Source organism: Arvicanthis niloticus, chromosome 12 (genome assembly GCF_011762505.2).
Source record: "Arvicanthis niloticus isolate mArvNil1 chromosome 12, mArvNil1.pat.X, whole genome shotgun sequence".
In the NCBI taxonomy this organism is placed as follows: Eukaryota; Metazoa; Chordata; class Mammalia; order Rodentia; family Muridae; genus Arvicanthis; species Arvicanthis niloticus.
In genome coordinates this window covers 77,823,566-77,838,985 of record NC_047669.1, presented here as the reverse complement: position 1 = coordinate 77,838,985, position 15,420 = coordinate 77,823,566, and the positions used below count along the sequence as shown (strand labels likewise).

General features: G+C 43.6%; 1 protein-coding gene across 1 annotated transcript in view; it reads right to left on the bottom strand.

The window, feature by feature from the left end:
* Pcp4 (Purkinje cell protein 4) overlaps positions 1 to 15,420 on the bottom strand; it is a 58,901-nt gene that overhangs the window by 25,882 nt on the left and 17,599 nt on the right. Inside the window, exon 2 of the mRNA XM_034515481.2 lies at positions 6,316 to 6,367. Within this exon, the coding sequence (XP_034371372.1) occupies positions 6,316 to 6,367 (52 nt within the window). The remainder of the gene's footprint in view (positions 1 to 6,315; positions 6,368 to 15,420) is intronic.

Below are 15,420 nucleotides of genomic sequence, written 5' to 3'. Positions count from 1 at the left end.
TAAGGCATGCGAAGTGGGTTGTAGTTTCATATTCAGCTGGTCTTGTCTTCTTATCGAATGCTCAATGTCAAAAGGGAAAGATGCAATGAAGAAGGGAGGAAAAGAAACAAGAAAGGAAGCTGAGGAGGGAGGGAAGGAAGGAAGAGGAGAGGAAGAAAGAAACAAAGACAGAGGAGGAAGACAGAATGAAAGCTAAGAGGTCAGCACATTCCTCCACGTAATTAAAGCATGTCAAATACACTCTTTCCAAAGACAAGAAACATCGAGTTTCTCCAAGATGCTCCTTATGTGTCGAAGTCACTGTACTGTTTAACATGAAGGGCAAAACAGCTTTTTTAAAGCCATTCTGCTAACTCAGATTGATGGCAATAAATCCAGTCAGTAACAAATCCCTGAGACAACCTTCAGATGAGATCAGCCATTTGTTCAACAATACTACAAGTGAGGCAGGCTTATTTGCGGACCCTGATGGTTTAAAGGCCTTGGCTTAATAAGCAATTCCAATTTCATTCTTTCCCCTTCTGGATCAATATTTGAAGCAACCTTGGGCATCCATCCCTTCCTCCTGGAATACAGATTCTGTAGAGGACTCAGAGCCAACAGCACAAAGGATTTATCCCTGAGTTTCAGACGCTTTCGTGTGTTTGTGTGTGTGTGTATGTGTGTGTGTGTGTGTGTATCTGTGTGTTTATCTGTGTGTGTGTGTGTATGTGTAAAGTGATTGTTTCAAATAGAAAGAAGAAAAAATATAACATGAGAGCCTAGATGGAGCCCAGAGTATCGTGATTTTTTGCGCTGAGAGCTCGGTGTGTTTGTGATATGCACAGCTGTACTCTCAGTCCATCTGCAGGGGCTCCCAGCTTCTGCAGCACAGGGCTTACTGCTGTAGCAGAGACAAGAAAAGCTCAATATCCTAGGAGACATCACACATTGTGGAAATTGATGACCTCATAGCCAGATGCAGCCTGGGTTATAAGAACATGTTTCTGAGGTGTATCTCAGGTTAGTACTGTCCCTTTTGAAGAAGCTCGGAACTCAGCACAGTATTGTCATGTTTGTGGAGCCTGCTCCTTGGTGAGAACAAGAGATCCAATCACTGTCAACCTTCCAAAATGAACTGACATGCTTTCCCATGCTCCTAACATCAAAATGGCATCCCAGGCAGCTTGTGCCTTGCATAATGCCCAGCACAGCCATATTACTACTTATAAAAATATCCAGGGTCACAGACATTTTGCAGCCTTTCCAGGCTTCCCTTCCTCTTGCCTTCCATGCCAGCCATCCTAGACACAAAGGCAACATCAGCTGGGCAGCACCTTCCAACAATGGTCTTCTCTCCTGAGCATGGATGTGAGCCTTCTGTCACTTCTTGCCCACCCCTGTGCATGTGGCTACACAGCGCATGCTTGTACAAACCAAGTAGTGATGGGTTGAGCAGATCCCAGGCACAATCAGCCCACGTCAGTATGTGGGTATGATAACCTGTCATGCACCAAGAACAAAGAGAAGACTGTTGACGGCTAGTGGGCGACATGAAGCCTTGGGAGGCGAGAGGGCAAAGGGCGCTAGGCGTGCACATTTGAATTCTGTTCCTTATTTGAACCATTACACTCAGTTTAATGGTAGGATACGTGTCTGTGTGTGCATGGTAAGGTAGGTCCTCAGTTACTCTTGCCACCTACTTGATAGTGGAAAAATAAGAAAAGTACAGAAAAGTACGCCCTTGTGTACCAGTGGGCGTATTCTCTCAAAGCTAAGGTAAAATAAACTTGAATTCTTATTATTTGGATTTTATTTAAATGGGTAGAAGACAGAACCTGATATAATAGAACCCTTCCTTCATTATCACTGACCGTGTAATCATGCAAAATCTCACCTTCTCCCTTCATATCCTCACAGCTACTAGAAACTTCTCACTGACAGCATCTACCCCAAAGAGGTACACCTACAGGGCACAAGCCTGGGGTGGGGCTGCACTACTCACTCTCATTTAAAAAAAACAAAAACAAACAAACAAAAAACAATTGCAAATTGAGGGAGATCCCAGAGTGAGCAACATGGCACAGCCCTTCAGAGCAGAAAGCAGCTCCTGGCCTGAAAGATCTTTCCTCTCAGATCAGGTGGGGTTTTGCCTTTCATTCTCAAAGCAGAGTACTTAGAAACAATGCATCATGGCTCAGTAAGACAGGAGAATTCTGTCCCAGTTTTAGAAACTCAATTTAGCTTGGGCAAGCAGCAGAGCCTTTCAGAAGGGCCATTACTCATAAATCTCTCCTTTGGATGGAAGGTCCCCTCCACCCCCACCCTCACCCCTGCCCCACAGCTGCTCTTCTCTTGCTGTCTCTCTACTTCTATTCATCAATACAAAAATTTAACCCAAGACTCTCTAAGTGACGAATATCAGGTTACATACACATCAAACATCCAGAAGAGAGAGATTCTTTAGCAACAGTAACAGGTGATTAATAATGAGCTCCGTGCTTCTGTATTTATAAACATGTTTGGATTTAATTTTGTTGTCTAGACTGCAAAGATCTGTCACTGGGGCCATGAACTATTGTTTCACTGAGTGGAAAATTACATCAGGAGCAAAGTTCCCCAGCACCTGACTCAGCAGACAGCCTAGGATCTCTTGTCCACAGAGCCTTGGAAATCTCCAGATCACCCACATTGTAATGCCCGGGCTAAAGAGATGGCTCCTTTGGTAAAGGTGCTTACTGCATACATGTGAGAATCTAAGTGCAATCCCCAGGACCCATGTGAAAGCTTTGGGGCTCAGTAATGCAGTCTGGTATACAAAGCTCTAGGGAGATGGAAATGGGTAGATCCCCAGGGCTCCCTGGCCAGCTAACCTAGCAAAATCAATGAGCTCCAGGCCAGGTTCTGTGAAAGACTCTGTCTCAGAAAAAAAAAAAAAAAGGTAAAGGAAGATACCCTCCACATACATGTACACATGTGCAAATGCACTTGCACATACAGTAGCATATATACACACCAAAGACATCCTAACCCTAATATTTAAAATAAAAACTGCCACCATGGGCTGGGGAGGTGGCTCCATGGCTAAGAGCACTTACTGTTCTTCCAGAGGATCTGAGTTCAATTCTTAGCACCTACAATGTTGGCTCACAAACACTTGCAACTCCAGCTCCAACTGGATCTGTTGCCTCAACCTCTGAAAACACCTACTCATGGGTACAAACCCCAACACACACACATACACACACACACACACACACACACACACACACACACACTGTAAGAGAAAATAATAAAAATAGACATTTTAAATTAAAATCTGCCACCATACTTTAAATGACTATACAAAGTCTAGAAATATGGGGGTAGTGGGAGAGGTACTGGGCTTCACTGGGCTGATACCTCAGAAGAATGAAGAGGACTTTGGAGGTGTTCAGGACAGTAAGAAATGAACAGGTGTCATATTTCACATCAAAAGATGTTATGATGTCAGCTACAAGAATCTCCAGAAACCTAATCTCTAGCCCTCTGTAGACCTCCTTAAGTCACACAGCCCCAGCAGAGCCCAGAAGGTGATCCTCTTCTTTGTGGCACCATTGTTTTGTGATAGAAACTGTCCCAAGACCCATGGATCACGTCTGTCAAGGCCTCAACTAAATCCGTATTTAGAACAATAGCATGTTGGCTTGTAGGCACTAACTGGGAAATCCGGCTTTTAAAGATACCAGGGACTCCTGTGCAGCTCCCGGCCTTTTGCTGCTTCATGCTGCACCTGTCTGTTCTCAAGGGTCCTCGCTCCTTTAACATACGTAGGCAGCTTTATTGGATATTAACAGGAAACATACATTAACATGATAGATATCCCTTGATAATTGCTCTGACAGAGTAAAATAACTTGAATTTTAATGTGATTTAATATTAAGCTAAATCAGAAATTCCAAGATCCGGGAACTTGTGAATAAGAAATTAAGAAACTCTGATTCTTTGGGGAAATGTGTTCTGATCCACGTCTAGAACATTTTAGTGCAGTCTTTTTGGGGCCATAGCTAGCCTTTGCCTTTGTTTTTAGAGATAAGAGCCGGTCCCCAAAGGCTTACCAATATAACAATGTATCATATAGAAATATACATAGCAGCTTTTCCTCAAAGGTGTACCTTGTTTATAATAATTTAGATTTAAACAGTACCATTATCCTATAATTATTGAATAATCTCTAATTTCTTTTTGCCACTTAGAAACAAATTTCTTTTGATATCTAGGCTTATATAATGAAAAGCCTTATTCACAGCATCTTGAATTTTTCCATTTGATTAATTTTTATACCTCCAAAAAAGGCTCACTCCATGACCACTGATGCGAACCAACTTTTAATTGGCCAAAATCCCAGCTTTTGAATGGCAGAGAGATACACTCTCCATAAGAGCCAATCATGTCTGTGGGTGCAAAGCCCAAGGATGCCCCTGAAAGACCAGGGGCATGGCAGGAGAAAGCCACTGTGCTGCAGCAGAGGTCAGAGGAGACCTGGTGCTAACTTGGCCTTTACTATGCCTCACTACCAGGCATCAGGCTACTCAGGTATCCAGGGTTCATACTGGATCAGGAGCCTTAAAGTGTGGGCCAGGGACAATCTCATAAAAGATATTATAAAAGATGTAGTAGGATCATAAAAAGTTTTATTCCCTTTTTAAAATCTTGTTCTCTCCCAGGTACATGGTGGAATTTTCCAGAAGCTGCACATCACAGGATATTACCACAGACTGAATGCAAAAGCAGATAGAAAAACCCAGCTGGCCTCTGTTGGCCAGATGTTAGCAAGAGATATAAAACACCACCCCTCTTTGCACTAAATATGCTTTGTGCTTTGAAATAGCTTTTCATAAATGAAATTCTCTTGAGTTAAATAGTAAAATGTTTATTACTACTCACTAATAAGCAAACTTTTAAAACTTGCTCTGTTTTCAGTCCAGAAAGAGGAGCCATTACTAGACAAGCCAGAGTACACTAGAGGTTTGTGGGGTTTTCTAGTACTCTTGAGATTACAGAAAAGTTACAGTAACAAGATGGGAACTAGAAAAGCCAGAGGCCCTAGAGGTTTGTAGGGTTTTCTAGTACTCTTGAGATTACAGAAAAGTTACAGTAACCAGTTGGGAACTCTGAGGAGTCTTTGGACTGTAAAAGCCATGGTCCTAAGACTGGGAGAGTTTGTGGATATGAAGAGGAAGATCAGCAGGAGCATCAGTGAGGGTGGTCCTTCCTCATTTAGGACCAACAGCTCTGACCTTTCCTCCTCCCTTTAAAACTCCATCTGTCTCTCTCCTCAGCTTTCTCACCTTCTTGACTGTCCCACGTGCTGCCTAGTCCTGTACAGGAGACAGAAATGTTCTGGACCTAACATGAGGCACCCACAGGTTTAAAAAAGACCTCTCATCTTTCCTTCTCTTCCCAATTCTGATAGGGTCATTGTCCAAGATGATGAGATGACTTTTCTACCTCAACAGCTTCAACCCTGACCAGGGTATTCTCCACTCCAGTCTTGTTTGTTATTTGCATCAGTTCCACCCATTTAGAGGCAATCGGGGTTTTCCACAAAAGGAGACCACATTTTGTAATTCATAAAATTTAAGAACATCCAGAATCTTTCCTCCTCAGAGCAGCCCTACAGCCCTAAGGGCTTATGGGTAAAGGGGGTCACCACTACGCAGTGTCCTCTATCCCATCCCAGTCTTTCATACCACTCTTTAGTTGCCATAATATAAAGCTTATTCCTGCAACTAAGGATAGTCATGGAGCCTGGTAAAAAGGAGGTGCATGTTCCATGCACCCTATGGTTTTATTTGTGGGTCAGCATCTGTAGTAAAAGCAAGAATCCTGCCTCAGCACCACCCTGAGACCAGCACTGGGTTCTGAGTGTTCCGAAGGGCAGAACCCAGTTTCCCACTTCTCCCTCCAGGAGTTGAGTATTTCACAGTTTTCAAAGCACTTATCTCATTTGATCTCATTTTAGCCTTGCGACAACTTGGGGTGGATTCTCACCAACCCTAATGAAGGAAGCAGAGAACTATATTTGCACTGTAATTAACATGTTGCCCAAAATGAGAGTCCTCTTCTGGGAGGGAAACTGCTCTTAGAATTGCATTTAGCTTGCTGGGTTTTTCTTTTAAAGCTGGACCATAGGGCTCACTGTGAGTTGCTAAAAGCCACTCTAAACCAAAGCACAGGCATACACAGCAAGCTGATTTGGGTAAAAGGCATTGGAAGGCATTGTTCAGAGTCCCAGAAGCCCAGGAAGATGCAGATGGGGGAGGAGATGTAGCAGGACCTTTCCGGCCATCTTACCATTATCTCCTGATGTCTTGTCTTTTCCGTTGGTCGCTCCGGCGCTTTGTCTCTATAAACATTTTAAGAAAAGAAAAAGAAACAATCAGATGTATTTAGGGCTGTTTTTGTTTTTGTTTTTGTTTTTGTTTTCATTTTCTGCTAATTCAAATATCTCTTGTGTCACATTAAGTTCAGGGTCAGCATAGCTTAGATAGTTAGATTACAGGGCTGGTGAGACCATGAAACTAATTCCCACCAAGGACCTGCTGAAGTCGCCTGCTGCCTCCATCATCAGTGCCCACTGCTGACTGAATACAACTCAGGAATTGCACAGAAAGCCAGACAGTGAGGGTTGTTGACTGAGTGTTACCCTCATCTAAGTAGGAGACAAGTAGCCAAGGCTGTGGGCCAACCACGAGGCTGCCGAGGCTGGCCTGACACCACTCTGTTCTCCTGACAGGCACAAGGGACTCCTATGTTCATCATCCTTCCCACTGCTCATCCACTTCATCAATCACTGTCTGTGCCCGTCCTGGGTATTTCCATTTGTCCACTTGGCAAGAAGTATGAAATACATTATGAGTTATTTTTAAATATACTCTTTACCGTTTGACGGTTTTGTGCAGGCTTACAGTAAATTTTAGTCATCCTAATTAAACTCAGTATGAAGAAATAACTTTTAAGGCTAGATTTACATCAATCTGGGAGATTCTGTGAGGAGTCAGATATGTGTGAAACATCACACACATGTAAACAGAAAGCACGTCCCTTCACAGTTTATTATGGCAGTTATTCTGATCCAAGGAGGAAAATACATCTTGTCAATCCAAGTGTTTTTGGCAATTGTCAGAATTGTCAATTACCAGAAATAACAATTATCAGAAGCATTGATTTGAAAACACAGGAAGAGATTGCAATTTCCAGGAGAAGGAAGTGGGACCCATAGGAAGTATGATCTGTCCAAGGTCATAGTGCCAATGAGTAGCAGAAACCTGGACTCCTTTCCCCCAAAATGGTCTCCTGTGGAAATTACCACTGTGATATAACCACAGTAAAGGGGTCTTGGGAAGACAGAGTCACCAGAAAGGACAAACCACACTAAGTGACTCCTAAGAAGTAACAGTAGCCTCAGAGTTTACACCTGGTCCAAGACTCCAGCCTAGAAACCATCTCTTAGGAGGAGGCATCAGTAGCCTTCAACGCTCAGTGTTCTCATAAGAAAATTTTGGGTCATTAATCAATGGTGACTTGTGGAACACAGATCCAGGTTCTAATCAGTATAAACAGAGTCAATGATACATATGGATGTCAGTATAGTTAAATGTCCTCTGAAATGCTTACTAACCCTGAGCAAACGATAACCCCAAGAGAGCTCACCAAAGGGTACCCCCTCATATTTCACCAATATCCTCATCCCACATCCTTGTCAAGAAGAAAGCAGACATCCACCTGGTTAGAGATGCTATGCTCCACCCAGTGAGGCAAGCACCTCTCTGGATGGAATAGAGAAGAGAGGCAAGGTGACAGGAAAGATCACAAATGCTGGCCCCTTCTTCATGTTCAATTTGGAACCTTTGAGTTTCAACAGTGAAAGACTTACCTGCATTCATTAATTATCTCTGCCATGGCATGCATCTCCTACCTGATGGAAGCTGTAACCTAACCAGTTTAATTTAAACCCGATAGCTCATTCCTTGCCTGGAGCAGATGTACAGGCACCAACGGCCATTTCTTTTCATCTGTTCTTAATCTGATGCCATCTCCTCGGGTCCTCTGTCATACAAAACTGGTAAATGTGTGGCTTTTGATGGAAATGAACTTCCCAAATCAGGGATGCAGCAGCCACCCTGGGTATGAACAAGCCCGATATCTAAGCCCTTCCTTGAATAATTCATAGATGGGTGAAGATAAAAGGAAAATTGTGCCGCATGAAAGGTGAGATTTTTCCCGGGCAGAATAAAGACAAATTAAATTGAAATACGCATGCAAAGTGGGTGCAGCTTGGCCTCAGCATCTTAAAATGCCTTAAGCACCAATACCTTTCAGATACCACAAATGCCACCTGATTCCATAAAAAAATCACTTTTTAGAAAACCCGAGAAAGACCAAATGAGATTCGCAGAGAGAAGAGAAAAGAGTCATTCTCCGAGGATTTGTAAGACGGGGTTTTTGTGTCAGCTCTTGTATGATGGAAGCAAAATGGAGCTGATAGTTGTCAGAGGAGATGCTGTCTCAGATCAGAAAATGATCCTGACAGAGAAAAGCATGTCGTTGAAGCATCTTGTTTCAAGGACCCAGTGACATTTTCAAAGGAAGATTGAGTGCAGTAGAGGGTGCCCAGAAGTGTCTACATCCCCCAAGTCTGCTCTTCACACATGTTCATTTTACTGTCCTACTGTATGGAGTGACAGGTGTCCCTGAGCTAAGGAGCAAAGGGTCTAGGCCAGGCCCTGGGGCTGTCAGACACACCAACTTTGTGAATTCTGACAGTGTCTTTAATGAGGTATATATTCTCACCAGTCTCACTTTACCCATTGTATCTTAAGACACAGAGTGCAACTTTTGCACAAAGCCACAAAGCTGAGAAGTGCTGAGCCAGGCTACTAGGCTCCTTAGGCTATGGAGTCCTTGAAGACACCAATTTTAATATCGACCTTAAGATGCAAATAGAATGTGCTAAATACCCACAGGACTTCAAAAGCATTATGTGAAAGTCCCCTTTTGCTCAGCCTCAGGTTAGTAGTAGGATGTGCCTAAGAAGTTTAATAAGGGGATAGAAGAACAGAGAGGCCTAGAGAGAAAAGTTGCTCTAAGTTATTTATCTGTAGATGCTTCCCAAGCAACTTGGAAATGAAGTTTTCCTTCCCCACCAATGTTCACTAATGAAAATAGAACATTCAAGAATTTAATGAAGCCTCAATTAAAAAGAACCAAAGCAACAATTGCTAGTATCAAAGAGGCCTGTACCTTTAAATGTTTCTTTTGATAATTTAATATATTTCTAGTATCCATTAAAAGGCAAGAGAAGTTGTCTTAAGATGCGACTTTTGGCCGGGCAGTGGTGGCACACGCCTTTAATCCTAGCACTTGGGAGGCAGAGGCAGGCAGATTTATGAGTTCCAGGCCAGCCTGGTCTACAGAGTGAGTTCCAGGACAGAGAGGGATACACAGAGAAACCCTGTCTCGAAACAAACAAACAAACAAACAAACAAAAACCAAAGATGCGACTTTTGAAGTAATTTTTCCTGATAGTCTCATTGCACCAAGATCTTTGGGAAGTAAGTGTGTGTGTGTGTGTGTGTGTGTGTGTGTGTGTGTTTGCCTGGATTTCCCAGAAAGAAGACCCTGAGGCAAGTACCGTTTATGCTATAACTTTTAGTGAAGATGGTGTTGTGAATGAAGGGAAGGGTGAGAGGCACAAATTATCAGGATGCTTTCTCAAGCTGGCCATGGTTAGGTGCAGGTCACTTTAAAGAACTGTGCAGGCTATGAGTGGGGATGAGAGACAGGGGAGGCACAGGAGTTATCACATAGTACTTCTGTCTCTCACTGATCCTAGATGCCCCATACAGCACCAATCCCCAGTGGACTGAGCTGCCCCACGTTGGGTGGCCAAACTGTAGCAACCAGCTCTGTTCTGCAGGTCCGGGTCTAGAGAGAGAGAGAGAGAGAGAGAGAGAGAGAGAGAGAGAGAGAGAGAGAGAGAGAGGCAAGTGACACAAAGAATGGAGACAAGACAGAGGTTCTGATCAAGTCTCGTCTCGTTTATTGTGTCTCTCTCTCTTTTATTGCCTCTCTCATTGTCTCCCTGTATTCTCTCTTATTCTCTCTCTATTGAAGGGAAATCTGGGGTATTTATAGGCTTTTGCCACATGCCTTGCAGGTGTGGCTATGACGTAAGCCTTACAGGCATCTATAGCGTGGATAGCACGTGTACCGTGTGCCTTGCAGGCTTGGATACCACGTACGCCTTACAGGCATGTATGGCGTGGGTGAACCGAATGCCTTGCAGGCATGGATACCACGTGTGCCTTGCAGCTGGGGGCACTAAACAGCAAAACAAAATATGTGGAATATCAGAGTGTGCTTCAGCTGTTGTAGGCTGTTGAAAAACAAGTCTCACGTCAGGGTATATGGCTTGAGATGGCTGCAAAGTTGATAGACAATTTCTGCTAAAAGTCGGCTCCCAACAGGAGGTGGTGATGGAGGTGTTTGGAGTGGGCAGGAAATGATGATGCCCAAGACCATACCGAACTAGTAGCCACTGAGATCCTCACAGGTAAGGTCTGCGATCACATATGAGAGGCAAATGACTCAGCACCCAAGCTTAGCTGGGTGAACTATTGCAGCCAAAACACAGAACTGTGAATGCTCCAGAGTAGTTGGCCACTGTTGAACAGATCACATCAATTTCTAGGAAATAGTTGGTCCTGGGTTTATTCGTCCATGTACTTTGAGCTAATGATGAATATTGACATAGGTCTGACCACTTCTAAGCCACAGTCAGGAACACACACACTGACGACACAGCCTCATATAGAGTAGCAAAGCATCTGAGGCACCACTAAGACACTCGGCAACATCCTGATGATATCTCTTGAAGATCCCGATCATGCTTCACTTGAGCATAACAAACTTGATAACATCTCTGTCTCCCTATTCTTCTCTCAGAACTCTTCTGCAAAACCATCCTGCAAGATGAAGAGCCTGGGCTTTGCCTCGGGGATAAAATGTATAGGCACACCAAGAAATTCAGTCATCAAGATAGAGACTTTAATTCAAGGAAGCCAGTAATCCCAACAATTCAGAAAATTACTCCAATGCAGTACGGTCGTTAATGCCTGCTACTGCATCACGAGCCATGACTACAGGTTAAGAGAGGAAGCTGCTGACTCCTGAGCTTTGTTACACGATTTCTAGACTCCCAATGTCACAGGCCCATCTGCCACTTTGTTGTCTGTGCCTGTGACATCAGTATTCCATTTGTACTACACACAAGAGGCCAAATTAGCAAAAGCTGTGTCATTATTCATGCTAATTTGCAACTTGAGACACAGGGCTCACTTGGAAATTCATCTGGCTGAGTGCACACAGCTCCATCGCTAGCATGAGAAGCACATCCTCAGGAAATGACACGCTTAATACTGGAAGTCTGAGGACTACAAAACATGATGTGAATTACTGCTAGTTGAGTCTGGGGTACAGCCTCCATGTGTCCTATAAAGTCCTATAAAGCCAGCACTTGGTAGACTGAAGCAGAAAGATTATAAATCCAAGGTTAACCCAGTCTAGATAGTGAATTGTAGACTATCTTGAGCTGCATGAGACCTTGTCTCAAAAAGAAAAAATGAGAGGCTGAAGGATATCTTAGCTGGTAAAGGAACATTCCAGGCCTACAGATCTCACTGTGATCCACAGAGCCCACAGGAAGAAAGGAGAGAACCAACTCTTGAAAGTTGCCCTCTGACCTATACAAATATGCCATCACACACACATACACACACACACACGGGGTAGAAAGAGGAGGAGAGGAAGAGGAGGAGGAAGGGGAAGAAGGAGAAGGAGGAAAAGGAGGAGGAGGAGAGGAGGAGGAGGAGGAGGAAGAAGAAGAAGAAGAAGAAGAAGAAGAAGAAGAAGAAGAAGAAGAAGAAGAAGAAGAAGAAGAAGAAGAAGAAGAAGAAGAAGAAGAAGAAGAAGTTGCTTTTTTAAAAAAGAAAAATGAGAAGATAGGTTGTAGCTCAGGGATATTCTCAGAAGGTATGTCTACAGCATTTGTGGGTTAAATATGAATTCTTTAGTTTACTATCTAATTTGGTGAGATACCATTTACTTGAACAGTCATCTCTTTCAAACCTTACTTTGCTAAGGAAAATGAGCTAAGTATATAGGTCATCCCTAAACTCAGAGTTGCACAGACCCAGGTCTCCTGCCTCTTCCTTAGCCACCAAACATTGGAAGGAAATTTTATCTGAGTTTGACAACTTTGGGAAAAGGCAAATCACCCTCATACAGAAAACTGGGCTTATAGGGGACAAGGAATGTGTAACACAGAGAAATTTCTTCTCAGCTGTGGTACCAAACTCCTCAGGGGTGGAAGGTCCTCATGGGCTGATTACTTAGAGAAATCCCCAGTTGGAGAACTTTAGTGTCATGCTGGGTCAGGAAGAAAAGGTTCATTTTAAAGGTAAGTTGTCAGGAGATTGGAGAAGTGGCTCAGGGGTTAAGAATGAGTACAGCTGTTGCAGAGGACTAGGCTTTCACTCCCAGCACCCACACTGGGTGGCTCACAGCTGCCTGTAACTCCTGTTCTTAGCACCCTCTTCTGACCTCTGCAGACACCTGCACACACATGGCTTACATTCACAAAGACACATACATAATTTTTTTAAGCAAGCAAGCAAGCAAATATGACAATCAAGAATCTTCACTGGCTTGCAAAGCCAAAGTCAGTCATCAGAGAGAGCCTACCCTGGGTAGTGACTCCTCCCAGATCTGTCGTTTTTGCCTTTGCTGAGCTAGGCCTGGACTGGGGCCTAGAGATTACTCCATTTTGGCTGGCTCACATTCTAGGGGTGCAGCGGTTGGACAGAGAAAACCAACCAATTTAACATGTGAAGAGTTCTGAGCCCGGAACACCTGAGGTCGAAGGTCTAGGCATAGGCTTCTCGTTCACAGAGGACACTGTCTCCTGTCTACTGCAGATTGTAAGCAGAGGGCTACCCACCAGTTAGCATTTCAATCTCAGTCCCTAGCCTCCAGAGATGAAAGCTATTCATAGCTGGCCCCTGCTGGCCACATTTCAAGGACACAGATCTTGAGTGCTGTTCTTCTTCTACCATCTGTGATGGTATCTCCCCAACAGCCATCATCCAGGTCTGTCCATTATATGACTTCCCCCATGCAGAGAAAGTATGAGTCTTTGTTGCAAGGCACTCTTTAGCATTTTTTTGCCTTCCCTTCTTGGTATCTGGTCTCTGTAGGCCTCTGTCTACCAAGCAGTTGCATGGAGTCAAGGAAGGAAGGAAGGAAGGAAGGAAGGAAGGAAGGAAGAAAAGAAGGAAGGAAGGGAGGAGGGAAGACAGAAATACAGACAGAAAGACTGACAGAAAGAAAAAAGAAAAGAAAGACAGAAAAAAGAAAAACAGATGGACAGAAGGAAGACAGACAGACAAGACAGATGGATGAAAGGAAGAAAAGAAGGAAGGAAAGAAGACAGAAAGACTGACAGAAAGAAAAAGGAAAGAAAGACAGAAAGAAAAGAAAGACAGATGGACAGAAGGAAGACAGAAAGACAGACAGAAAGACAAGACAGATGAATGGAAGAAAGGAAGGAGGGAAGGAGGGAGGGAGGAAAGAAGGAAGAAAGGAAGGGAGGAAGGGAGGAAGGAAGGAAGGAAATAAGAAAAGAAGGAAGGAAGGGAGGAAGGAAGGAAGGAAGGAAGGAAGGAAGGAAGGAAGGAAGGAAACAAGCAAGCATCCACATCATTGTCTCAATGCCTTGGAAGCTCTTGCTAGCCACTTTGTACCATCCAGCACCACCCACTAACCATGCCACTACAATGCACTTTCTGGTTATTTTTCCCTGTAGTACTGTCTTCCTTAATGTCAGAGACTTGATAGTCACATTTCTGAGAGCTTTCCGGTCTCCAGCTCCCCTACAATAGCAGCATCTTCACAAGCCATCCCTCTCATGAGTCATATATAAAAGGAAGAAGCTCAAATCTGCATGCCATCATAGCATGCTGCACTCCAAGGCAATGAAGCTTCAGATATTACAGCCTCTCTGCAGAATCAAAAGCCCACACTGGAGAGAAATCGAATGAGAAGCCTCCCCAATTATCACAGTAAGCCCTTCTAAGAGTCTCTTCCCTGCTCACGCTTTTGATCGCCCTGTTTATAAGGAAACAGAAAGGTGTGTTTCTGCGGCATTACACTTAATGCTTTATTGATGAAGGACCAGGGGCCTCTTAGATGTTCAGAGTCTAAACGACCTGAGAGCAAACCTGCAGTGGCTGAGATGAGACCCAGGGAGACAACAGCTGGACCAGCCAGCAGGTTGCTGATGGAACACTTGGGGCACCGGGATCATTAAGAGAGTGGCTTCTCAGGAACATCAAAAGCATGTCATTAAAGGCACCTTTCCCATCAAAGTCCCTGAGTTTGTGTGAAGAGCAGGAGAGACTTTTATGCCCACATTTCATGACGAGGAGAGAATAGCTTTAATTTCTTGCCGCTGATATTTTTAAGTCATAATTCCTCTAGTAACATTCCAAAAGCTGAGCATTAAGAGCTCTGCTAATTTAATCCCTGAAGGAGTAGAAATTAATGTCAAAAGAAAACTTTAGCTGGAAAGGTTTTTTTTTTTAAAAAAAAAAAAGGTTTTAAAAAGAAGTGATGAGGTGGGCATGCTCACCTTTGCCTGTTCTTTCTCTGCGTCCTGATTCTCAACTCAAAGAAGGCTGAAATACCAATTCTATTCCAAGCACCTGCACCTGACCTTTGTGTAAGGGAATTAAATGTGGCACCTGAAGTTCCAGCAAATGCCTTCAAAGAGCCCCTCGTTCACAGGTGCTCTTGAGTTATCACTATGGCGTTCATTGTGTACTCTTTCTTACAGTTGTGGTTGTCTATTTACTTAGCACTTTCAGAGCTGCACACACTTTTAAAGCCTTCCACCACCACCCCCCAAACCTCTCATTCTGCCTACCTTTTCTGTTTCCTATGTATAAAAGTGAAAATGGTTATCTAGAACTTCCTGGGTTTTGTGTTCAAGGAAGAAAGTGAAAATCTCACTTAAAACCCAACTAAGCACAAACACAGTGAAGTTAAGGGGACATCTCAAGATATTTTATTGTGTCTTTTGTTTGTGGGCACACAGCTGCATGCCACATACATATAATTTTGCCACAAGTGTACATTGTAACGTAAAAGAGCAGATACAAAGAGTTCTCTGGGTGGAACTCTCTAATTGCACAGATCTGACCATGTGAGGACTCTGGACCATAATGCCAAGCTCATTTGGAGTTCATAGCCCTAAGCTACCATGCCCATGTATCTTTTCTATGCCCATAAAGCCACCTAGCTTTGTTTATTCAGCTTAGCTTGACAAAGATTCACAGTAGT